At 41.4% G+C, this 27,706-nt stretch overlaps 1 protein-coding gene across 3 annotated transcripts in view; it reads right to left on the bottom strand.

Moving 5' to 3' along the window:
* Nucleotides 1-27,706, bottom strand: part of pigq (phosphatidylinositol glycan anchor biosynthesis, class Q) — a 152,828-nt gene that overhangs the window by 39,002 nt on the left and 86,120 nt on the right. For all 3 annotated transcript variants that reach the window (XM_047038805.1, XM_047038804.1, XM_047038807.1), the window contains 4 exons: nucleotides 22,614-22,789; nucleotides 21,497-21,693; nucleotides 9,420-9,551; nucleotides 8,177-8,297 (listed from right to left, as the gene is read on the bottom strand). In XM_047038805.1, coding sequence (XP_046894761.1) covers nucleotides 8,177-8,297; nucleotides 9,420-9,551; nucleotides 21,497-21,693; nucleotides 22,614-22,789 — 626 coding nt within the window. The remainder of the gene's footprint in view (nucleotides 1-8,176; nucleotides 8,298-9,419; nucleotides 9,552-21,496; nucleotides 21,694-22,613; nucleotides 22,790-27,706) is intronic.

The raw sequence follows: 27,706 nt of genomic DNA, 5'->3' as shown, positions 1-27,706 counted from the left end.
AGAATACAACTTGGGAAAGGCACATTTTCAGCCGTCATTGACGGCTTACTTTCTTAAGAAAGGAAGGGATATTGATCCAGGGACAGATTAGATACTCACCACAGTCTTGAGGCACAAGTCTGACTACAAAGGGGAGTCTGTCTCTTATAGAACGACCCGTCTCAACCTCAGTGAAGAAACCAACGGCCAACAGAGACATAGGGTGTATACTAAATAGGCTAAAACAATAGGAGTCAGTAAGCAGGGAAAGGTAGAATCAAAATGTGGCATCCAGGTCCTTGTCCACAATACTGTGGTGTCCGTGGTACTATATGTAGCCTACTGCTGCTGCTAACATTCATATTGTCCCTATACTCTTGGACAAGAGGAATTGCTGCAGGGAAGTTTCCCCTAGTGAAAATAGACACTATCGTAGTACAGGACAGCGAACCTTAGGAATAAGAAAGCCAGCAGGAATTACTGTATACTGCAATGAATCAAGTGACTGCTCTTTTACCATTGATCTCTGTAATATTATAGATTGTGGAGGAGGGGGTGAACAACAGTGGCAAGATTATGAAAAATATATGTGTATTTCAATGTGTTCCAGCTTAATTTCGTATGAATGCAAATGTATCCACTGGCTTATGTGGTAGAAATGTTGGTCATATGCATAGATGTATGTGTATGAAATCTATAAGCTTCTATGTTCATTGGTAAGAGACAGGAAGGATAATTAAGTTGAGTTCAAAGGAATGTGAGGTGCTGATGGCTCTGTGGGCAGCTTGCCCTGGGGGATGGGTGAAGCATCTTTTATGGCCTTCTGTCCTCTGGTCAGTGTAAATAAGGCAGTTGCTCTGAACTTTGGCTAGAGAAGGACTGTGTCCTGTTTCATTGTTTGTGTTAATCAAAAGTATTGTTTGAAGATGACCACACCAAGGACAGTTGACTATTTGGCTGGCCAACCCCTGTGGCTTTATTATCTACTGCTCTGGAGAGAGCTGTGACATCAAATAACTTTGGGACACTTGGTATGGAAATGTATTGTTTCAAACTGTCACTAAGTTGAGTTAGCCAATCACAGAGTTTGCTACATTGATTGATTGACCTTATAGAATGACATTTGATCTAAAGTTTATATTAGGCAGTACATGTGTGATAGTTCTCTATCACTCTTACGAATGATCTGTGTGGATGGCACCTCCTTCATTAATGACTGATCAGCAAAGCTTTGTTTAATCATATGTAATTGTATGGTCTAAATCAGGGGTGTCGAACTCCGGTCCTCGAGGGCCGCTGTCCTGCATGTTTTAGATGTTTCCCTGCTCCAACACACCTGATTCAATTAAAAGGGTTGTTATAACGACCATTCATTCGAATCAGGTGAGCTGGATCAGGGAAACATCTAAAACATGCAGGACAGCGGCCCTCGAGGACCGGAGTTCGACACCCCTGGTCTAAATAAATTGTATTGAAACCGCCATCTTTGACTATAATCAAATCTACACAGTCCAGCTAGAATTTTATTTGACAATTGACACAATATGTAACACTGGAACAATGGATTGGGGGTATGCTGCGAGTCCTCCTAATAATCCTACACTGGCACGAAGAACCACCATTATAAAAGGCAGTCCAACTACCTCATGTAAAGTCAAAGACTGCAATCCTCTTATAATAACTATAAAGCAGGCCAGGCAAGTTGATAATGGTACTTACAGTGCCCTCCAAAAGTATTGGAACAGTGAGGCGAATTCCTTTATTTTTGCTGTAGACTGAAAACATTTGGGCTTGACATCAAATAATGAACGTGAGACCAGAGATCAACGTTTCAGCTTTTATTTCCAGGTATTTACATCAGGATCTGATGCACAACTAAGAAAATATCACATTTTGTTTGAATCCACCCATTTGTCATGTGATCAAAAGTATTGGAACAGATATACTTAAAACATATTTAAGTGAATAAGACTTAATATTTAGTTGCAAATCCTTTGCTTTCAATAACTGCAGCAAGTCTGTGACCCATTGACGTCACCAAACTTTTGCATTCTTCCTTTTTGATGCTTTCCCAGGCTTTCACTGCAGCCTCTTTCAGTTGTTGTTTGTTTTGTGGGGTTCCTCCCTTCAGTCTCCTCTTAAGCAGGTAAAATGCATGCTCTATAGGGTTTAAGTCTGGAGATTGACTTGGCCAGTCTAATACCTTCCATTTCTTGCCCCTGATGAACTCCTTTGTTGTTTTGGCAGTGTGTTTTGGGTCGTTATCTTGCTGCATGATGAAGGCTCTGCCAATCAGTTTGGTTGCATCTTTCCTTAAATTGGCAGACAAAATGTTTCTGTAGACTTCCGAGTTCATCTTGCTGCTGCCATCATGTGTTACATCCTCAATGAAGATTAATGAGCCCGTCCCAGAAGAAGCCATGCAAGCCCAAGCCATGACATTACCTCCACCGTGTTTCACAGATGAGCTTGTGTGTTTGGGATCATGAGCAGTTCCTTTCTTTCTCCAAACTTTAGCCTTTCCATCACTTTGGTAAAAGTTAATCTTTGTCTCATCAGTCCATAAAACTTTGTCCCAGAATTTTTGAGGTTCATCTCTGTACTTTTTGGCAAATTCCAGCCTGGCCTTCCTATTCTTCTTGCTAATGAGTGGTTTGCATCTTCTGGTGTAGCTCTTGTACTTTTGTTCATGAAGTCTTCTGCGAACAGTAGATAGTGATACCTTCACTCCTGCCATCTGGAGGTTGTTGCTGATCTCACTAACAGTTGTTTTAGGGTCTTTCTTTACAGCTCTCACAATGTTTCTGTCATCAACTGCTGATGTTTTCCTTGGTCTACCTGTTCGACGTCTGTTACTTAGTACACCAGTAGTTTTCTTCTTCTTCAGGACATTCCAAATGGTTGTACTGGCTATGGCCAATGTTTCTGCAATGGCTCTGATTGATTTTCCATCTTCTCTAAGACTCACAATTGCTTGTTTTTCACCCAAAGACAGCGCTCTGGTTTTCATGTTGTTTTCACCTCTGAATACAGTCTGCATAGACAAAACCTATCTTACCCAATCTGAACCTGAGTGTAGACATTCAGTGGTATTTATTGATTGAATAATGTATGTAATAGGACACACCTGGGCAACAAAACACACCTGTCAGTCACATGTTCCAATACTTTTGCTCACGTGACAAATGGGTGGGTTCGAACAAAAAGGTGATATTTTCTAATTTGTGCATCAGATCCTGATGTAAATACCTGGAAATAAAAGCTGAAACGTTGATCTCTGGTTTCACATTCATCGTTTGATGTCAAGCCCAAATGTTTTCAGTCTACAGCAAAAATAAAGGAATTGGCCTCACTGTTCCAATACTTTTGGAGGGCACTGTATGTCGTGTCACCATATGTAAGTGGCATTCAAGGTAGGAATCCAGCTGGATTCCTACATGTTGAAGTTCTTCCTGTGCAAGTGCTGCATACACGTGATCAAGGAGCATCCAACCCTCCATTAGGAAATCCCTTCCATGTTGAATATTTAACTAATATGACTTATGAAGACAAATTGGCACTAGAAACGGGGTTGACAGATAGAAACGAATGGTTAGAGTGGATGATTGGACTGGTTGTTTTCATCCTTATTCGTATAAGTATAACCTATTTTAGAGTTCTTTCCCCTGGAACAGATTTCATGTTCCAACCGAGGGGGGCTGTCGCTGTTTTGGTGTGTGGGGCTGCATCAAATACCCTTTTTAGCTCTGTTAAATTGCTGCACTAGTCCACACTTGACCGGTGGGGATCTCATTCTATCATGACTGTAACTGTTAGCTGCTCCTGGCATTCTCTAATCCCTGCTCTCCTCTCTCTGTCCCCCCCCCACACATTCCCTGTGGTGTGGGGGGTTGGAGCTGTCAGGACCTGCTTGGTCGTCGGTCTGCCAACGTTGGACCAGGTCGTCACCCGGAATCCAGTCTCCATGACGGCCAACAGCGAGTTTCCCGGTCCCATCCAACGTCTACAAAGGCGAACAATGGGTTTTGGTGTTTCAAAACCCATTGACACTGTATGACTATGTTTAGCTTGTGTTCTGCTCCTCTCTCCTACCAACCGTCTCTGGAGGAGGGGATCCCTCTCTGAATTGCTCCTCCCAAGGTTTCTTCCATTTTTTCTCCCATTGGGAGTTTTTCTGTGAGTTTTTCCTTGTCTTCCTTGAGGGTTTAGGTTGGTTGAGGAGCAGTTCTATGGGCGTATGTGAAGCCCTCTGTGACATGCGTGTAAAAAGGGCTATACAAATGAATTTGATTTGATTTATGATGTTTACAGCCCATCAAAATGGTCAGTCTAATTGTCTTGCCTGTGCAAGAGCAAGACCACAACTGGGCACCGTGCCTTTTAAGCTGACTAAAGAGAAGGATTCAGCAGGCTTGCAATGTGTTTTGCAACTTTTTGATATATTTTATACACCATTACAATCACAATGTAAAACTCTATCTTTATTGTTCCCTCAAGCTAAGAAAATGGATGTCCCAACATCAGTGACAGTATATCTGGGAAATTATACCTGTTTCTTACGAAAAGGAGAAGGTTATGATGTGGGAACACTCCCACATAACTATTGTAGCAACAACATGGATATTACTAGGAATCAAGGTGACTACTTGGCATTGTGGTTCACTGACCACACCTCAATGAGAGCAGATTTGTGGTGGCTGTGTGGGGACATGAAACTGCGCCCTCAACTTCCAACTAAGTGGTGATTGATTTTGGGTCCTTATCTCACCATTTCTCAAAGCAGGGTCTCACCAGGAGGAGGCGCTCTCAGGTGCCAGGAGGAGCATTTGATCCTCATATTTACATGAGATGATATAGGGGTACCACGTGGAGTTCCTGATGAATATAAGGCAAAAAATCAGGTGGCAGGAGGTTTTGAATCCCTACTGTTCTGGTGGTCAACTGTTAATAAAAATGATGATTGGATTAACTATATTTATTACAATCAGCAGAGATTTGTCAACTACAGTAAAATCAGAATGGGATTTATTCGCCATGAAAGTTTGCACAGACACGGAATTTGCTTTGGCAGGAAGGTGCATACAGTAAACATATAGGAATCTTAAATTTAAATATGTGGTCTAACTATACTAAGGATACATAAACTAGCAATACTAAGTGTAATACAATTAAAATAAAATATACAATAAGTAAAATATAAGTTGCCAATTTACAATATAAAATACAATATAAAATACAAATATTACAGGAATTGAGTGTAGTGCAAAATGTAAAGTTTTTTAAAGACATTCAGTCAGTGTGAGCTTTGGCCTTGTTGAGGAGGCCAACAGCGGAAGGGAAGAAACTGTTTGTATGGTGTGAGGTTTTGGACCTGATGGACCGCAGCCTTCTGCCAGAGGGGAGTGACTGAAACAGGGAATGTCCAGGGTGGGAGGAGTCAGCCACAATCTTCTTCGCCCGTCTCAGGGTCCTCGAGGTGTGCAGGTCCTTGAGGGAAGGCAGATTGCAGCCAATCACCTTCTCTGCAGTGCGGATGATACGCTGCAGCCTGCTCTTGTCCTTGGCAGTGGCAGCAGCGTACCAGGTGGTGATGGAGGAGGTGAGAATGGACTCAATGATGGCTGTGTAGAAGTGCACCATCATTGTCTTTGGCAGGTTGAATTTCTTCAGCTGCCGCAGGAAGTACATCCTCTGTAGAGATGCTGTTAAAGGTATTGCAGAGCAACTGGGCCCCACTACCCTGATGGCATGGCAGAACCGAATGGCTCTGGACATGTTGTTAGCAGAGAGGGGAGGTGTCTGTAAGATGTTTGGCACACATTGTTGTACTTTTATCCCTAATAACACTGCTCCTGATGGGAGCATAACAAAAGCTCTGGAGGGTCTTACATCTCTTTCAGAGGAGCTGGCAGAGAATTCTGGTATTGATGTTCCTTTCACCCGTGTGATGGAGAGCTGGTTCGGTCGGTGGAGCACATTCTTCTCGTCACTGCTGATTTCCTTGGCCGTAGCGGTGGCAATACTCATTACTTGTGGTTGTTGTTGTATACCATGTATTAGAGGCTTAGTAGACCGTTTGATAGACAAAGCCCTCACCAGGACCATGTATCAGCAATTGCAGGACCGTGTTGATGATGACTATGACAGAATGAATGATCATGACACCTATGATGATGCCTATGTATAAAAGTCAAAGATGTTGAGTGAATTCACAATGACTTGTTTAACGAAAATCTGGCGAAGTGTTAAACCATGATATTGCCGACAGGCTTGAAGAAGTACAAAAATTTTAGTTTTCTATTATTATTGTTTTCTATATTTCTCTGTATATGATGATGTGATTTTTTATATTTTCTTACTCTTCTGCATGACATTATTTCTTTTTCCTGTGTTGTACTTTTTATTGACCATGGTTTAATGTTGTCATCTGTATGTTTCAGTATATTTAGGGGGGAAATGTCGGAGAAATTAAGGATGTGATGTTTTATACTGAACAACACAGATGCTTAGCATTCTTTGTCAGCAGATAACAGAGCCCCCTAAGTTAACCTCTATGCTTTCTTATCACCCTGGGGGAAGGGTGAGCATTTGTTAGGACTAGAGGATGTTGGGGGTTTTGGTTGTTTTAAGGAGATACTGTGTGACTAGAACTGTAGGTGGAGATGCCAGGTCTGGTGTCCATTTGTTGACACCTATGTGAAGGAGCTTTTACGACATCAGGGTTGATGTCGTAAACACTCACGCACACGCGCGCCAGGTCTATGCAAAGAGGGCCAATGAAGAAGAGCCATGGGACATTTGCATGCCTTTGTGTTAACCAATGACGGTCAAGAGCGGGTTTGTTGAAATAGTTAAGCTAGCACAAGATGCTAGCAGACAAACTTTGTAATGCGATCAGACTTTGTCTCCTTGCTGGCAAGCATTAAACTATTGTACTTTCTTTGAATCCGACGACTCATGTGCATTACTTGAGAAATTATCTTAACACCCTGGTACTGACCTTCCGAGCAGTGAACGGGACTGCACCCGACTACACCAAGTCTCTCCTGCAGCCTTACACCCCCACCCGCCACCTACGATCTTCTTCAGACAACCGCCAGGTGGTCCCACCGCTCAAGACCGCCCGGTCTCAACATAAGCTTTTCTGCTGTCTGGCCCCCCAGTGGTGGAATCAACTCCCCACCTCCATCAGAGACACTGACTGTCTTTCCACCTTCAAGAAAAGGCTCGAGACGCACTTGTTCCGGGAGTACAACGGTACACTTGCACTTATAGCGGTTCATGTTGTTTAATTGTAATTTGTTTAACTACATGCTCTTATAATTCTTCCTTTTGGCACTTAATTTGGTTGTTCACAAAATGTGCTTCATGTTTTGGCTACTCGCAATGTTTTGGGGCTATCTTTTTGTTATTATCAGTGACCTGTGCACTTTGGAAAGCTCTCTCTTGGAAGTTGTTTTGGATTAAAGTGTCTGCTAAATGAATAAATGTAAATGTACACTTTACGTCCTTGTTATCAGTCCAAGCTTCAATAGACTAATGTTAAATAAGAAAACGCTTTTGTTTTCAAATTGTATCTAGTTTTGCGGTATCACTGGCACAGTTGACGCCACTCGCACAGTTTTTTTTTTATTGGTGACCACCGTCCACCAAATAATGTGGTTTTTGGGCCTCCGCCAATAGGCTAACAGTGTCTGAGAAGTTGTCATGCGCCATGATTCACCGTAAAAAACAATCGCATGCCAGGGTCATTAATATACTGGATTAGCATTCACGAGGTGCTTTGCATTTATGGTTAAAAATGGGCGTGTTAAGGACGAGGTAAAATGCAGATTCACGTACGCACACTTGTGGGTAGTCTGTGATTTATAAAGAGAACATTTCTTCCAGGTGTTCGTACGCACGGTTTTATAAATCAGATTTTATTTTGGTGTACGCCATTTTAGACTTTTGGGCGTACGTACACTTTTAGTAAGAATTCTACGCAGTTTTATAAATGAGACCCCTGGTTAGTTACAACTACGGTTAGAGAGTAAACCTACAGGATGGTACATTGCTCTCAAAAATAGGGTTGGAGAGTATTTAAGAAAGTTCTAAATACATGGAGAATGTTTTTTTATGCAGTAGTTTTTTTTACATATAAAATTGGTGTTTTATGCTTTATTGGACAGTTTGAGATATACTCAACTAAACTCACATCTGCAACTGGCACCAGCGCATTGGCCAGTTGGCCGATTCGGTTTTCTCTGTAGAGCCAGGACACGAGCAGCAGGCCCAGGGCGACGTCCACCAGGAACGACACAAACGTGTTGGCTTTCCTAGAGAAGGGGAGTGAGTTGGAAGTGTGTGTGTGAGAGAGTGGATATGAATATGAATGTAGTAAGTGTGTGTTTGTCAGTGTGAGAAAGTGAGTGTGTCCATGCAGGTGAGTTGGAGAGACACAGAACAAGAGAGGGACCTATATGGAATGTGAGGGTATGTATGAGAGTGTGTTTGACACAGTTGGAATACATACAAGAGCAATCCAGGCTCAGTTTGTTTACACCTGCTGCAGTAACATCAGTGTTTCCCACACATAGACTAATTTGTGGCGGTGCGCCACAGAATCAACACAGGCCGCCACATATTGCGTTTCGTTATAAAAAATGTTTTAACGCTGTTTAAAACATGCAGCGTATTTAGTTAGTTTAGTTCAGCTCTGCTTTAGTTTAGTTGTCTCTGTCACTCACGCGTCTCTCACCTACACACACGCACGCACGCACGCACACACACACACACACACACACACACACACAGAGAGAGTCAAAACGTCACCACAAGTTAGCAACGACGCTATGCGATATCAGCGAGCCTTCAGCATTAGTGCCGTAGCTAAAAGTCTAGGAAAGTTTAGGTTATTTTTCGCTAGGTACCTACGAACATGTCTTAATCTGCTAGACAAGTGGGTTCCCCATCGTAGGTTATTTTTCGCTAGGTACCTACGAAGATGTCTTAATCTGCTAGACAAGTGGGTTCCCCATCGTTCTTTTGGTGAGCTGTCTCACGAGCCCTACTTACCGGGAGTCATGGAGCCGACCAGGTAAATAGTTATTTAGCACTAGCGTTGCTACATGCATATATGCAGAAATTGTTTACAATATTTTTAGGCTTCAACCAGTGCTGCTCAAACAAAAAGACGGGGTCAGGGAGAGAAAGAGATTCGTCTGGCATTGAAGAAATAGTAGGAGAGGAGGACAGCATCCAACATAATACATACATATTTAATAAAAACAAAATAAGTTCTGTGTAACGAATTATTAACGAAGGAATTATGTTAACCCCCCCCCCCCCCCCCCCCCCCCCCCCCCCCCCAAATAGCTTTCTAATCTGTGGGAAACACTGAGTAACATGCAATGTATGATAACACATTCTCCCTTCCCTGGCCCTCTACACACACACACCTCATGAAGTGTGCGTGCGTGTCGGCTCTCTTTGTGGAGCTGAGCTTCTGCAGGTGCTCGGTCCTGTAGCTTAGCTGGACGCAGGTGGACAGCTTACTGGAGACGAAACTCACCGGACGCGTGTTCAGGAGCCTGCAGAAACATGTTGGTTTAGAGCCAATGTGTGTTTTCATGGGGTAGGAAAAGCATACACACTCATCGCTTGTATCTTTTTTTTCCTGTGACACGTTAGAGAGTTGTGTGTATATGTGAATTTTGAAAACAATGTGTGTATTTATATAACTTTGGTTATACAGTAGAGCCCAGCCAATTTATCGGGGGACAATATTATTGGCCGATTTTAGGCATTTTCCAAACTATCAGTATCGGCGGCTTTTATAATGTGCTGTATTTTTTTAAATAATAATTATAAAATGTTGTAATATGCCTTCACAATACAAACAAACAAACAAGGTATAAAATCAAGGCTCATAATGGTTGATAAATTAATATAAAAAATTTAAAAAAACGGACAAAACACCCTTCAATCATGTTATGAGTGTTGGCCTTGCATGGTTTGTCCACCAGAGGGCAACCTACTTAGTCCCTGTTGGCAACACTCATGTTTATGATGCCACAAAACTACAACCAGCTGATCCAGCCAGTTGGGAAGAGTAATGTTTTGGTATGCGTTTCTGTATTTTTTATTTTTTATAGATATCGGCCGATATATCAGGTTTTGAAATCAGCAAATATTCGTATCGCTATTAGCCTTAAAAATCCTTTATTGGTCGGGCTCTAGTAGTAACAATGGCAGTCACAAAAGTTGGAAACTTACAAACTTACAATAGAGAATTCACAAAGTAGGCAACAATAGCAGGTTCTTGCCTTAACGTATTTATGTGTATGTTCTTAATAACTATAAAGGACATACCCACAAAATACCTCAAAATCACACCGGGGAATTTAAGGCAATTTGTCTCATGTTTTGGTTTAATTGCGCATTTGGCAATTTTTCCCCTGCCTTTCAAGGCTGCAATTTGCCTTAATCAGCAGATATTACAAAAGTTCCCTTGCACAAGTCTCATACAGACAAAGTTTAGCCTATATAGCCTAAATAAGAGAGAAAAATATCTGAAGTTTATTTAAAGTCTATAATTATGTGCAAATTGGTGACAAAAATGTAAGTGAATTCTATGAAGTGCTTCTTATGGGCGCTTGTGTGTGGTAAGTACAGTTTCATGTTATGATATAGCGAGAACAATGAGTCTAATTGTAAAATACGGATTAACATAACTAATAAATGCATTTTGCATATTTACACATGAGCGAAACAAATCATATTATATGACTTTTATAGTTTGTAACTATTTAGAAAATGGTAGGCTTAACTATTTAAGAATATAATAATGTAGTTCTAATAAAAGGAAACAATGGCATGGGCAGGGGCTGTTATGATAATTGGATTCCCAATAGTGTAACCGATCGTTCTTGAAGGCTTGAAGGAGTCATTGACTGCAAAACCGAGTTTACCTTGTCATAGTTGAATAACGACAGTTCGTGGGTAAAATGGACATACAGTAATCCTCAAGTCCCATTGACACCTCTTTCCTATAAACACCTCGCAATTGAAAAAATGTAGCTGTATAACGGTCGGTTTCCAAAAAGCCACTGTACTGACGTCGGTGGTTCCACCTTTTTTGGCTCTGGTCTGTACCTTTGTCATGCCCCAAAATGTAGATCTCAGACACTAGTTTAGCTGCGCGCTGCTCTGTGTACTTCCACGAGAACTTCAAAGAAAGTTTGAAGGTTTAAAAGAAGGATTTAAACACAATGGACAATTTAAAGAAGGATTTGCTAAGCCGCTGTTGCTGAAAAGAGGTGCTGTTCCGACCGTATGCTCATCACAAACGCAAGCTTTAAGTATGATTTTGTCGCTAACAGTTAATAGCAATGCTAAAGTCTACTGTATCTAGCATGAGTAGAATGCTAAATATGTTTCAAATACATATTAACATACCTTACTTCGCAAATGACTAGTTACTAGCTGTTAGTCGGCATTAGAAGGGAATCTTACGAAAAAATTGCCATAAAACGAATAGCAGTCTAGCATATTGCTAACGCCTGTCTAGATTATCTATTGAAAGAACTGGAGAGAGGCAGGTGCTCTTGCATTAGCAAGCTAAACTAGTTTACATGGCTACTGTCTAGATGTTTTCGCTATCTAACTGTTCTTGCATTCCTTGCAAATCAGCGTTAATAAGACCATACTGTTCAAACTAGCTAAGAACATTGGGCCTCATTCTCGAACATTTTCAGAAGTTTCTTCTGAAATTTTTCTTACTGGCTTCGGAAAAACAACATAAGAAAAAGACATCGGCCAAATTCATGAGCTTTGCTCGGGAAGAGTTTTCTTAAGTTGAAAGTGCGTCCTCGTGCTCCTGAATTTGCATACATACACGCCCCGACAGCTCCTTATAAAGGCACGCAACAGCAGTGACGTGTGCACTCAGAATCTACACAATTAGGAAAGTAACAGGAACGCAAGTTATGTCCAAGCAAAAAGCAACCGGTGCACAGGTGCATCGGTGCAACATCATACCAGTAAGATGAGCAGTGGAATTGTTCTCCACTGGATCTAACAGTGTGCACACTAAGCAAGGTTAATTATTATAATTATTATATCTATCTTTTTCAGACAACCGTCTGGTGGTCCCACCACTCAAGACCGCCCGATCCCAACACAAGCTCTTCTCCTGCCTGGCCCCCCAATGGTGCATCCAGCTCCCCACCTCCATCAGGGACACTGACTGTCTCCCCACCTTCAAGAAAAGGCTCAAGACGCACTTGTTCTCGGAGTACAACGGCACTTAGGAATGCTTGGCTGGACCTGTAGTTTCCTCCAGGATCACAATGACTCTTATTGAGAGACTTGTTGCTCTTGTAGGTTAGTTATAATGAAGTTAACTCTTGTACTCGCAGTGAAATATTTTACTGTTGATTGTTCTTCTACAGGTACAGTCTTGCACTTTTTGAGGTTCATGTTGTTTTAATTTGTAACTTGTATAACTGCTTGCTCTTATGGGTCTTCCCGTTGGCACTTGTCTAGTTTTTCACAATGTATGCTTCATGTTTTGGCTGCTTGCAATGTTGGACTACCTAGTTGTATTACTGACCAGAGAACATAGTCTCCACAACAATTGCTGACGAATGAAAATTAGACGAAAAGTAGTTCACAAAATAAAAAAGAGACAAAATGTTATAACATTATTTTGTCTAGTTTAGTTGGGTTATTATTATTAGCCAGCTCCTGAGGCTGTGGTTAATGTGACTCATTTTAACGTTAGCTTTAAATGTTAGCTTTAAACGTTAGCCACTGGAGCGACTGAGAGTCTGAGACAAATGTGTGTGACTAGCGTGTGAGCTTGTGAGAGTGTAAAGTGGGTTAAAATGTGTGACTAGTGTGTGTACTGTGTGTGTGTGTGTATTTATGAGAGAGTGTAAAGTGGGTTCTTAGTTCCTACCTGACTGACTGCATGTGTACTAAGGCCGAATCCCAATACTCCCCCTTACCCCTTCCCCTTAATTTACCGCTAGCCCTTGGCCCTCGAAAGTAAGGGGTAAGGGCTACATAGCCCTAGGAAATGGGACGCCACTTGGTTACAGGTACGTCGTCTAGCACGTATCGATATCTCCAAAGCAAGTAGTGTTATGCACTGATATTAAACTAAATTTGCTGCTAATGGAGTTTACTTAAAACGGTAGACATGCTTGTCAGAGAAATGCGGGACTGTTGTGCAATTCAACACTGTCGCATTAGCGTACCAAACTAGCGATTTTTAGAAATGTTTCGATTTGGAAAATGGTTGCAAATATATATGTTCAGGACTGTGTATAACACAAAACAAGACTGCCATAATTTTTTTATCAATTCATTAAGCCGAAAATATTACATTTATCGGACTCTCTGGATGATCTGGCCGCCATTGTTGCCGGTCGCGCAGGATTCACATAGCCCTAGGTTTCAAGTAAGCTCCCGATCTTACTTGGTTTTAAGGTGTATACCCCTTAGTCTTAACCCTACCCCTAGCTCCAAAAGAGTATTGGGACACCACTAGCTCTCACGGGAACGCGCAAAACTAATGGGGAAGGGGTAAGGGGAAGGGTTAAGGGGGAGTATTGGGATTCGGCCGAACAAGCCGAACAATGGATTTTGGTGTTTCAAAACCCATTGACACTGTATGACTATGTTTAGCTTGTGTTCTGCTCCTCTCTCTTACCAACCGTCTCTGGAGGAGGGGATCCCTCTCTGAATTGCTCCTCCCAAGGTTTCTTCCATTTTTTCTCCCGGTGGGAGTTTTTCTGGGAGTTTTTCCTTGTCTTCCTTGAGGGTTTAGGTTGGTTGAGGGGCAGTTCTATGGGCGCATGTGAAGCCCTCTGTGACATGCTTGCGTGTAAAAAGGGCTATACAAATAAATTTGATTTGATTTGATTTGATTCGGCCTAAGCATCCCTTGTTGGCCAAATACTGTAGCTAGTTGTCATTCACATAGCAATCACACTGAACTGAATTTAAACACATGACTTTGAATACCTTATTATAGACATACATTTAAACAAATGGTTTTGGCATTAACATGCCTCCCGAGACTACTGCTTAGACTACTTCTGTTTTTATTAAAAAGAGACTAAAATAAAAAATGTATTGACTTAAACTAGACTAGATTGACGAAAACTAGACTAAAACGTCAACAGTTTTTGTAGACTAAAACTAGACAAAAATAGTCATGGATAAGTCTGACCAAAATAAGACTAAAATGCTCAGACTTTTAGTCGACTGAAACTTGACAAGACAAAAAAGAGAATGAACGTGACAAAAACTAATAAAAACTAAAATAACAGCCTGACACGAAGACAAAAACTAAAATTAAAACAGGACAACTAGATGCAGGAACAAAAACCTTTACAGCTTTGCTGCTTAGCCCCAATTAAGAAAAGGTAGAAACACAATAGGTAGCTTCACTGCTTGACCCCCAATTGACCACTCCCTAAAAAATATTGTCAAATCATACCATAACTAGAGAGGGTACCATTTCTGGGGAAATTATAGGGTGTGCTTTCTTCGGTTGCAGGTGGGTCCGTTTTCCCTTCTAGTGATATTTTCAAGCATTTAGCCTACTCATATTGCATAATTCATTAAGAACACCCTTTTAAAAAAGTGAACCCCCTTTGAAACAAGCCAACCCCGTTTGGAACAAGCTACTGTAACAACATTGATGTTGTCACTGGCAGTATTTCAGATGGGCAGGGCGATTCAAACAGTACCGTATGCTAACTGAAAATATGGCCCCCAAAACGTAAATACGTTTGAAATTAATTTAAGGGGCCATGGCTAATTCAATAAAGGCAAGAGACTAGAGGCAAGCTAGCTGCAGTTGCTAGCCACACTTCACTGATTGTTTGAAAGTGCTGGAAATGAGAATGTTTCTTTTGACATAATAAAGTTTTGCCATAGCTGTGGCATTGAAGGCAGTAGCCTACTACTACACACTGCCAGTGGGCGAGCCGAGTCTGACTGAGGCTAACGTCAAAACAAGACGAGGTCTCACTCAAATTTCAAGTTTTACACAAATCTAAAAAAATTGCTGACCCGCTGGCTGTCTTCGCAATCGCCATATCTTTATATCATAACACTGCTCTCCATTTTGATGTAGAATTGAGCCTGGTAGCACTACGAAATTAAGAAAATACTCATCAGACGCAGATCGACAACAGCAGCCGCAATCGTCAATGGAGGCTGACGGGGCTCTCACGTAGCAAACAAATCAAAGTTTTTACAGCAACCTACATTAAAATCTCACCACCTGGCTGTCTTCACAATAGTCATATCGCCCTAACATTTCCCTCTTTCAGGTTTTTTGTGTAAAATTAAACTTTAAAATTACGAAAATGCTACTATGACGCTTTCTAGCATGGCTTCCACCTTAAAAACTAGGCAGTCTCACGGGCGACCCGCACTCGCTCAAACTAAAAAGACTTTTACGGCCTAAATCAGGGGTCCCCAAACTTTTGTCTGCGAGGGCCAGATAATTTTCCTTTCTTTAATGTGGGGCCGGGTCGGAACAGAAAACTACTTGGGCCGGAGTAACTACCAGTATTATTGTGGAGATTTTATTATGATTTTAAATGTATTTATTAGTGCTTTCAAACTATTCAAATATTTATTCACGATTAATCACATTAATGTCATTGTTAACTCGCGATTAATCACAATTAATCGCACATTTTTGTCTATTCTAAATGTCTCTTGATTTCTTTTTGTCCAATTATTTTTCCTCATTTTAATGCTTTTATCAACATGGAAAAGTGGATCGGATTGCTCGGTGCAAATGTTTTTTTTAAATTGAAAATAACTTTGCAATCGCCTGGCTTTGACAAGGGGGCGGAGAATTCGCATCAGCTGTGTGCTTTGCCATCAAGTGGTATTTCAGACTGGACGTGCTGCGATGATAGCTCAGTTCACAACGACAAAACACACAGATCACTTTGCTCTTGTCAATGGGACCATTTGGCAAATTTTTAATAGTAAACTTTGCATTCAAAATCTTATTGGCATCCATTTTGGCGTCTCGCGCTCGCCATCTACTCAAAGGGTAAAGTTAGCCAATACTCTTTAGCCGGCTCGCAAGCCCAAACAAGTGCGTGCCTGTTGTTTTGTTTCCGGTGTAGCTGGATCCGGTGTGGTGTTGTGGTTTTTCTAACATCAGTAGTTGGTGCAATAGCATGTGAAAAAGACTACAACAATTGCTGGGCCAAAAAGAACGTTAATCGCGTGAAAAACTAATTACGTCGTTAAAATGGGTGTGCGTAAAAATATATATATTTTTATGTTCAGAGGGCCGGTCCAAATGTGTTGGTGGGCCGTATCCGGCCTGCGGGCTGTAGTTTGGGGACCCAAATAAATTGGCCTAAATCAAAATTCCGAGATGGCAGTTTCACTTGAAATCGCTTTCTCAACAAAGTCCAATGGTTGGAAATTCTGGGGGGTGGTATTTTTCACTCATAATCCAAGCTCCAACTTGCGTGCTATCACGTTGTATCCATATGTCGTTGCTAACGTGTGTTGACGTGGTGACGTAGCTAGCACAGAGTACCCTTCGTCGACTAAAGGCACTTTTCCCCACAAAAACGATGTAACCTTCTAAAGTGTGCAACGGAACGTAAATCCCAATACAAGCAACTCAATCGCTAGCAAGACGAAACTTTTGACACCTACGTTGTCTATGTAGTCCAAAAATTGACAGATCCTTAGTGGTGGGAAAAGAATAATATTAATAATAATATATATGTGAGATAACAATGGTTTGTGCTTGCCGAAGGCACCTCGGACAACCCATTTTGTCAGGCGCATTGAAACGCTTTGTAAAAGTTGCAGGAGATCTAAATTAAAATCTTAATAAAAGTTAAAAAAATTGTAATACAGGATGGAGAACCACTGTGCATGGGGTACCTGTAATACAGGAACTAGGTACCCTAAAATACTGGAGGGAGGAGTCGTTTTTGTTCCTTTTCCAAAGCCGAAAATAAAACTAGACCAATGTAAGCGATGGACAAGATTCTGTGGTCCAACTGAACGCCCAGACTATTACCAAGGACATTTATGTTTGCTCAAAGATATGGTAATTCCTGATTTGTAAATAAATTACTTTTTTACGTGTATACGTGTTAGCCTACTACTATTAGCTACAGTAGTTACTTTATTTGTCTATCAATGGACGTAGTTTCATCCACTGTAACGGTATATGCCAGCTTGGTAGATGTTTTGACCTTTTTCTATAAAAGATGTCTATATTTATATATATGATATATAAATCACATATATCTGATGTGATCCTATCCTAGTTCAACAAAGTCAATTATAGCAAGCTAGTTAGATACTCCGTAGGCTAGTTCAAGGCTGGCAACTGGACAGCTGCTTATCACGTTGCATCACTCTCTTTTGGGATTTAATGTTGTAATGTAGCGGAATATTTTACACTGCGGTGCACAAACAACAGTGGTCTTTGATGATATTGTCATCAGCAACATCGATGCTGAGCTTGTGAGGTTTCTCATTTTTCCATTGCGAGTGGTAGCTAGACATTGGCCTCAATTCTTATATTTTTCTTTTTGGATAATTTTACCCCATGAACATACCACTCATCGGCGTACAATAAAACCTTCTGCCCGCTTCTTGTGGAAATAAAAAAATAAATAAACAGGTCTATTACCTGCTGTGGCTATTCAGATGTGTATTTCTGCCATTACTTTCAATATGACGTCAGTGAACACTTGTCCAACATAGCAACAGTAACTAAGAGGGGCGGAACTAAGCAATAGGTTAATTACAAAAAACGAAATGTATAGTGTAATCACTCATGCTGTATGGTACTGTGAGGATTCTAGTTCTCCCCCTCTCCTGCATTTGGCCATAATTGGGGCCCATATCTCATAATTTACCATCAATCGGTTTTTAATAAGTTTTTAACAGTTTTGGAAACTGCGTGTTAGCATTTGAAAAATGTGTTGAAAATATACTGTGTTTTACAGGTGGTGGAGTCTGAATGATTCAAAATGATTTTGGTCCACGTACACTGTTTTGCTGACTGTGTGGAGAGTTTTGACAATATTACTTCAGTTTTGAACAATGCAAGTTTGCAATTGAAGAAAAACAAACATTTACAGGTAAGTAGCTATTTATTTGTATAGCCATTTGCTCACTTATGAAGTTCAACACACTTTTTCCTCATTTGATTTGTGTGTTCTCTTACAATGGGGGAAATACGTATTGACTGCTTAAAAAATAATATGTACAAATTTGACTTTTCCCATTTTCACCAGACTTTGGTATTAACTCAAGAAATCATGCAAAAAAGTATTAGGTTAGTAAATGTATGGCCTGTAAAAAGTTTTTTTGTTACCGTGGTGCCACACAAGAAACATCTCATGATGGGTAAAAGCATAGAGCTCTTATTGTCGTGAAACATATTGATGGAATCTGATGCAGACATATTTCAGTACTTCTGAATCTTCCAGTAAGCCCCATTGGGGCAGTTATCCACAAATGGAAGAGACATCACTCCGTCATCAACCGGCCACGCACAGGAGCTCCTCGCAAGATTTCTGACCAGAGTGTCAGAAGAATAGTCAGAAGCTTAGCCAAAGAGCCAAGGACCACTTGGAAAGAGTTACAGAAACACTTGGAGACAGCAGGTGCCATCGTCACAGAGAAAACAATAGGCATGGCTCTCCACCGCCATGGTCTCTATTAGGGATGGGCATTCGACTAAATTGTCTTAATCGATCGTCGGGAGAATTAACGATCGATTTTCGATTAATCATTAAAAAAGTTATATAAAAATTCACTATTTATAGGCTACATTAAAATGCAGTGAAAATAGAAAAAACACAGCGTGTTTCCGCATTGAGATCTGTAGCTATTACAAGAAAAACAGTTATTTCTGTAACTCCTAGAAGCGGAGCCGACAGCTAGAAGCCCAGTGTTTCCCACACATAGACTAATTTGTGGCGGTGCACCACAGAATCAACACCGGCCGCCACACATTGCGTTTCGTAAAAAAAAATGTTATATCGCTATTTAGGTTAAAACACGCAGTGTATTCGTTCAGCTGCATTTCCTTTCCCCTGCTTTCCCTCCGTCTCTCTCACTCATGCGTCTTTCCCACATATGCACACAGTCACAACGTCAGCACACGTTAGCAACAATGCATACATATGCCGTTCTAGTAAGACCGACAGCTATATCAGCGAGCCTTCAGCATTAGTGCCATAGCTAAAAGTCGAGGAAAGTTTAGGCTACTTTTCACTAGGTACCTTACTCACATTTACATTTAGTCATTTAGCAGACGCTCTTATCCAGAGCGACTTACAGTACTCGAAGTTTCCCCTTTGTTCTCAAGAGCTAGCTACTTACTCGGCGTCATGGAGCCGACCAGTTAAATAGTTGTTTAGCACTAGCGTGGCTACATGCATAATGCAGAAATGATATGTTGGTTGTTGTTCATTTGTGAAGGTGTGAATCATTTTGGATTAATATTTAATGTAACAAATTAACTGTGTAACGAATTATTAACGAAGGAACTATTACGACTCCCCCCCCGCCCCCCCCGTCTGACAAACCCCACCCCTCCCCGCCACAACTAGATTTCTAATCTGTGGGAAACACTGAGAAGCCTGTGCTCAAACACAACTGACCCTCGTTTTTTTACGGTTAATTAACAAAGCTTCATAAAAACCTTCGTCCTCAACAATACTTAAGGGTAGCATATCCATCTCAATGGACTTCCAGATCCGTTGGGTAATTTTCTCTGCTCGTTGTGCATTGCAGCATTGCAGCTCCTCCGTGCTAACACCGAGAGCAGGATGCACCGCCACTAACCAGGGTCGGATGTACGTTCTTCAAGTGGTACATCATTTGAGTCGTGGAGGAGTTGTATTTATACTCTTTGCATTGTTGGCAGTGAACAAAGTAATTTTTAAGTCAAAATGGTCTCACGCTACACTTCGCTGTGACCTCTTCATGTTTACTTTTGAAATACATGGAAACTCGCCGGTAACTGATTAACGCTAGTTCTGTGGCGTTTTTTTCCAAACATTGGCTTCATTTAGTAAAATGTTTAATTGCTGCCACATAGTGAAATCCATTGCATTCCTTCAAGACTCACACTACACAACAGAACACGCATTCGTTTTATCGATGAACAAATAATGTCATCGACTAAATTCTTAATGATCGATAATCGATCGTCGATTAATTATGCCCATCCCTAGTCTCTATGCACGCTCACCCCGCAAGACTCCATTACTAAGGAAGAGGCATATCGAAGCTTGTTTAAAGTTTGATACAACTCATTTGGACAAGCCTATGAAATACTGGGAGTGTAGTCTGGTCAGACGAGAGAAAAAATTTACTTTTATGTCATACTACACACCATGTTTGGATAAGATATGGCACTGCACATCACCCTGAAAACACTATACCAACAGTGAAGTTTGGAGGCGGAAGCATCATGGTGTGGGGCTGTTTTTAATTGCATGGTACTGGCAGACTTCATACAGTTGAAGGAACGATGAACAGCACTCTTTAACGGGAGCTTCTCAAGAAGAATCTGCTGCCATCCACCAGGATGATGAAGATGAGACGTGGGTGGACCTTCCAGCAGAACAACGATCCAAAGCATCCAGCAAGAACATCCAAGTCAATTACCTGACTTGAATCCAATTGAACATTTATGGAAATGAGCTAATGATCAAGGTTCACAAGAGGGCCCCCCAGAAAATTCAAGATTTAAAGACAATATGTTAAGAAGAATAGGCCAAAATCACACCTGAACACTGTGGCCGATTTAAATTCTTTATACAGGAAGTGTCCCGAAGCTGTCATTACAAACAAAGGCTTCTCCGCTAAGAATTAAATACAATTCAGTTAGCTTGTTCAATACAGAATTACAGATTCATTTATGGACTTTATGGACAAACTAATGTTTAGATTTCTTTATATGTGTGGATTTCTTGAGTTAATACCAAAGTCTGGTGAAAATGTCATGTGAATAACCTAATTGGAAATCTATAAATTATATATACATATACAGAAGATTTACGCAACTTATTTCCCCCACTATCTTTCCCATGTTGATGTATGAATATGGGAATATGGCCACATAATTGGCCATAATAGGGGTGCCAATAATTGTGGCACACATGGTTTCATAAAAAAATTATTATTTCTTAAGGCCAGATTTTGTTTTTCACAAAATAAAGGTACTTCAACTAAAGGTTGGATTGTTTTCATTCTTTCCAATGTGACATTAAGCTGAATTACTAAAAAGGTGACTTTTTATATAACATTCATACATACAAATTACCAAGGGGTACCAGTAATTATGGAGCCCACTGTAGGTTAATTTGCATCATAGTGCAGGAGTGTTGTATGTGTGTACTGTATGTTGGCATGCATGTGTCTGTGATCTGGGTATGTGTGTGCGCATTGGTGGGCATGTATCTGTATTCAAATTTGTGTATGTGTGTGTGTGCCTCACCTCAGGCTGCAGAGCCAGGCCCAGAGGGCCAGCATCTTGGTGAGAAGCACACAGAGGGGCACCGAGGCTTGTTTCATCAGCTCCACAATGATGCTGGCTTCGCGGCCCTCCGACTGCCAGTGGGTCAGCTTTAGTGGCCCGTCATCGTATTTGTCCTGGGAGAACAGCAGCTTTCCCTGGGCCACCGTCTGGAACACCTGCCACAGGAGGGGGGCGGGGGTTGGACTGAACCAGGCTTCAGGTCCTTACTCGCATGATCCTCATGACGAGGCACTGCACTGATATTCTTTTTTCTTTTTTTAAGCACTGCCTTTAGCGCCTTTTGAGTGCCTTTTGCCTTTTTAGAAAAGTGCTGGGTGACGTCAAGCGCCTGTCTGACGAGAATTCTGTAACCTGAACGGGAATCATACATTCTAGCGCTACATTATTTTCGGTTGGTTACTTATTGACAGCTAGCTACTATGGTGAATAAAATGCAATTACTTGCTTTAGCTTTGGCGTTTGAGGAAACATAGCCTGGTAACTAAGGTAGAAGGTTACTAGGGAAGGTACATTCGTACCTACTCTCCTCGTCCTGATTGGTCAGCTGTCAGAAGGCGCTTGATGTCCCCCAGCGCTTTTTTAAAAAGTTGAGAAAATTTAACTCAAAAAGGCGTCAGGTGTTGCGCTTTTTATGAAGTTTTTTTTACAACTTTTCCTTGTCCCATAGGGTTGCATGTAAAAAGGCGCTGAAGGCAGTGCTTTTTTCTAAAAAAAGAAGTCAAGTGTGAACACAGCCTTATTGTGCTTATTTATCTAAAGCCAGCACCACATACATCTATTTGCAATAAAATAGAGCCAGAATAATTTACAATCTTCTACATTAATATTGAGGCAGAGCCAAAGACAGCCATATGGAGCAGTCATATATTTTACTTGACAAGATGTGTATAATCTACATGGCATACTGTAATTCAGAAACAAAAGAGATACAATAATAATTAATAAAATAAAGATTTAAGAAAAACTACACAAATAACTAAAAAGGTTGCTAACCCAACTACTAAATATAGTAAGTTTTAAGTAATGGGGACCTGGAACAGATAAAATGGCCTGAAGACGTTCTTTAGTTTGTTACCAGGCGGAGTTCTGAGGTGTGGTTGGCCTTTGGGTCACAATGGCCATTCTCTACAGGGTGCAGCTGGGACAGCATGACCTTCCTCTGCTCATAGTGGACAAAGATAACCCTGCCTTTGTCTCCATCCCCTACCTCACCATCACCCTCCTTTGTCAGTTCCATATGCTCCTCACCGTCTGTTGTAGGGAGATAGATCATAGGTAATTTTTGTGAAACACTTTCTCAAGAATGAATATATTGAAACTGATATTCGGCATGTATAACATTTATGCATTTATTTACAAAGGGGCTATGATGATTTTTATATTGTATTTGGAGACTAAAGAACTCTGCAACATTCACATTGAGTAAGATTTAATTCCATCCTAGGATATGCATCATAGGGACGCCTGGTCAAATCAATCAAACTTCTGCTCGTCTTCCTGGGGCCGTATTCACAAAACATCTGAAGGAGAAACTCTTAAAAAATATAGCTGCAAGCAGCAATGAGGTGGCCAAGCAGGTAAAATGAACAAAAAACATTTTAGACATGAGAGACTCAGAACAGCATTCCGAGTGAATGCAGCAATTTTGGTGTGAATCCATCAAATATTTGCCGAGATACGACCCAATGCACCTCTTTACTCAATGCAGTAAAGAGGTGCTGAGCTATGACCTCACTTCTTTTATGGTGGCTTGGTTGACGACTTTGATTGACTGTTCAAGTCAAAAGGTTTAGAAAATCAAAAAAACATTTGATGTCTTTTGTGATGCTTGGTCTGAAGATGATCTGTGCCAAATTTGGTGAAGATTGGACAACTTTATAGGAGAGGTAGCAAAAAAACGCGAATCATGTTTAGTGTTGTGACAGAACGCAAGGCGTCTGCCACGTAAAGCGGTGGCTCTCGGCCAAATCCATGAAACTGACCAGTTTCGGCAGGGGTGCGCACTGTAAAGAAAGTAATGTATGCAGTGATTTTATGGCAGTCCAGGATAAGACATAATGTATGTGTGAAATGTGTCATGTCAATATGGTGTTAAAGGGGGAAAACCAATCATGTTGATTGATTGTTAATTGATTGACTGAGTGTTAATTGATTGTGACGCACGTAAGATGGTATCGCCCAGGTGAATAAAGGTGTGCCCAGCGTCGGAAATACACGAGGGCAAAGGGCAAAAATGCCCCTAAGAAATATCATTTTGCCCCTGATATCACTAGGAGAGGGGCAAAAATTGCCCCCAAAACAAACGTTTTGATTTTTTTTTTATCGATCCAGTATTTGCTTCAAAACCAACTTAAATGCGATTTTGCTCCGGAGGCAGAAGCGCTCATTGCCACAGGCAGCAGCACTCGCTGCTAGCTTTGTGACGCATTTGACGTCAAACGCGTCACAAAGCAAGGGATTCAGCAGAGGAGAGCCCAGGCAGATAAGCCGAGTGCACCAGCTGGGCGTAAAAAAGTTGGTTTTAACTCCTACGTCGGTCTTAGGTACGTCCGACTTTGTGATTTGAATTTACATCAAGTGCACCAAGCTTGACAGACCACGGTCGTAGTAGCTACGCCTGGTTTTAAGATGCACGTCCTTGTTGAAAATGCGAAAGCGTCTATCGTTGCCAAGCAACCCATTTAAGAGCCTATCCAAAGCGCACTGCCTATCTCCCTTCAAAACAAGCCATGGTTTAAAAAAAAGAAAATACATTTCTGATTGAGAAATTAGAACACTTCTAGTGTTGTTTACTCAAAATAGAAGCGTGCTCACGGGGAAAGTTGTAGAAATACCTTAAAATAGGGTTTATCATCAAAAACCATCAAGACGCTCTGGATAAGAGCGTCTTCTAAAAATGACTAAATGTAAAATATTGTCGTTATGTATGCGTTATTATGCTATGATTACTGCTCTGGCCCACTTGAGATCAAAGTGCGCCATATGTGGCCCCTTACCTAAAATGAGTTTGACACCCCTGCCATAGAATGTTTTGGATTCGCGCCTTGACCTATGTTGCATGCGCGTATATTATCAAACGTTCTAAAAAAAGAAAGAAAAAATGGAGCGCTTCTTGATCAGACCTGCGAGTGTGAGGACACCTGAGGTTAATCAAACACAGTCTCCGTTACCATCTCTGGTTCTAAGGACTAAATTAACTCACCCAGCGACCATAGAAAAATGGAAGCTAGACTGGCTTGGGGTGTAGGTAAATGACGAGAAAAAGACACACATTTTTTGTAAAGCCTGTCGATCTTGTGCTCAACGAGATGCTGCCAAAGTCGTCAATCCAGCACAGGCAAATTCTTCCGCTGATTTCATCAAGGGGAGTGAAAATATCAAGAAATACGTGGCCTTTCGTCACCAGGCGACCAAACAACACGCAATCGCCTTTGGTGAGTGATAACTTCATTCATTTCATCATTGATTTGTCGGGCCCTGTCATAGCCTAGGGCTGTCAGGCCCTGTCACCAAGGACTGTGACCAGCCGTGCTGCTGCCTGTGACAATTTTCAAAAAGTGCCCCCAATTTTTTTTAAATGCCCCTGGATTTCAGTCAGTTGGGGCAAAAATTGCCCCCCCAAAAATGTGTAAATTTCCTACCCTGGGTGTGCCACACAGCTCAGTTAGGAGGCTGGTTGGCAGGAGCACGTTCTATGAGAGGAATTGTTATGCACAATAAAAGCCTATTTAGTTTATGGAAGTCCTGCGGTGCTCGCGTGCATTCTTCATCTCTGACCGAAACGACCACTCGGGATCACTCTTTCACAAGTGTGGACCAACATAAAACTCCACGCTCAGCTTGGAGGGAGGGAAAACCTTATTGTTGAGTAAACAATTGGTGTCAAGTTCGCTGGGAAAAAATGGCAGGGAAAAAATGCTCAGCAAAACGAAAATATAAAGATGTACACAGGACGTTTTTAAACAGTGTGAGTTTATATTTTTTTGTTGAACGTAATGGCAAGCCATTTTGCCTTGTGCCTTATGCCAGGCGTCATTATTGCATTTAAAGGCAAATCTTTACCTCAGTGCATGCTAACATCGAACAGGAATTTCCAAAAGTGACTAAATTTCGCAAGAACATGGTAATCACTTTGATAATGGCCAAAAGAAATCGCTTGCGCGCTGCGCACACTCCCATTAAGTGTGGAAGTCCCTATCTTGCAACACATCAAACCCATACGTCCTAGGTTGGGGCTAAGCCTAGAATGTTTACAACGTCTGATCTCGGATCGTTAAGCAGTCTTAAAAATTGTATCAATATAAAAAATAATACGATCCCTTTCTGTAACCATGATACCCCTCAGAAAAATTCACTGCACCCCCAGTCAAAGCAGGCTGCATCCAGCCTTGTTTGGTATACAAAAAAAAGTGGGCCGATATTCACGTGTGCCCGTGTGTAGGATGTGGCTCTTTGCAGTAACACAGTAAAAAAAATGGCTCTTCAGTCTTTGACTGGTTGGCCACCACTGTACTAAGACATAAGAGACAAAGGACAAACAAATCAGCTTGTGTCAACACACAATTCTGCCTATGGCAATGCCCCCTAGAGGGCAAATGACACTACCTGTTACAGACCTCTTAATAAGAGGGTATTGAGTCCATACACCAGGTTTGGTGTCAATGCATTAAAGCAGGGGTTCCCAACCCTGGTCCTCAGAGACCCCCTGTCCTGCATGTTTTAGATGCTTCACTGCTCCAACATAGCCTGGTCTTAAACAGACTCTCGTACATTTCCTTTGTACAGAGTCTGGCCTCGCTCCATTGACAAGCGTTGGCTTCCTTGTAGGCGGGTATTCTGTTGAAGTTTAAAACTATTGGATCTGCCCAGAGCCACTCTGATCTGCCATAACCAACCGCTAGCGTTCGCCTTAGCCAATTCCTTCACCACTACTGTAACAGAGCTAGTTGCCGTAGCTGGAAAATCAAACTTTTCCCGAACCCCGTTGGGAGGAGGGCCACAACATCATGGCCACCAACATAACTCAGCAAAACTTGTTCTTGCATCGGCTTAAGCTGTTGGATATTCGGCAGCGTTGCCACAACGGACTGAATGGCTTGGCTCAGATCTTTCTCCGCCGCCATTACGGAACTACAACAAAAACTAGCGCACGACATCAACGTCATCGTTCTCAGCCACTCCCTCTGTTCGCTGAATGGCCGGTTAAAAAGTAACCTGCAAAATCTGACTTACCTACTGAACGGCCAGACCGAGTACAGAAGCAAAATCCGAATTGAGCGGAAGTACGAAGGTCGGCAGAGCCAGGCTAGCTCCAACACACTTTGTTGCCGATTTTGATTGGCTATACTGGACAAACGGTTTGAAAATCAAATCTTTGGATAACTTCAGTGAGGGTTGCTCTGACGATGATTTGTGCCAAATCTGGGGAAGATTGGACAAACATTTAAGGAGGAGTAGCGATAAAACGTGTTTTCTTAAAATTCAAAATGGCGGAAAATCTATATAACCGGAAATTGACTAAAAAGGGTGTGTTAAACTCGTCTTGATCCAGGGAATCAAACGGTACTTCTGAAATTTGGTCATACGGTTAAAAAGTTACATTTGTGTAAACACATGTCCAACTTTGACCATTGATTGCTAGAGCGCCCCAATGGGGCACATGAAATTTGGTGTAAATAAAGAGGGGCCTGTCCTTAATGAGTGTGCAAAATGTCACAACTTTTTACCATACGGTTCTAGGTGCTGCCATAGACTCCAATGGCGGAAGATGATTAATAAATATAGCTGCAAGCAGCAATGTGGTGGCCAAGCAGTCAAATGACCCTCAAAACACTTTAGAAATCCTCAGAACAGGGTTCCGAGTGCATGCAGCAAGTTTGGTGTTAATCCATCAAACATTTGCTGAGATACGACCCAACAACCAAAGATATCATGAAACAAAGACAAAGGAATCAGACAAAGGAATCAGTTAATAAAGGCAAACAAATCAACAGTTATTGGCCAAAACACATTTTTGCTTCTTGCGGCCACGCCCAGTGATCACATGACACCAAATTAATTGGCCAGCCTCAGAAGAAGGTTCTGAGTCATCATATTAAGTTTGGTGTTGATTTCTAGATTAGCTGAGATATGACCCAACTTCCTGTTTGGTTGCTTTGTTGCCGATTT

This window comes from Hypomesus transpacificus, chromosome 17, assembly GCF_021917145.1.
Source record: "Hypomesus transpacificus isolate Combined female chromosome 17, fHypTra1, whole genome shotgun sequence".
NCBI lineage: Eukaryota > Metazoa > Chordata > Actinopteri > Osmeriformes > Osmeridae > Hypomesus > Hypomesus transpacificus.
This window is presented reverse-complemented; position numbering and strand designations above follow the sequence as displayed.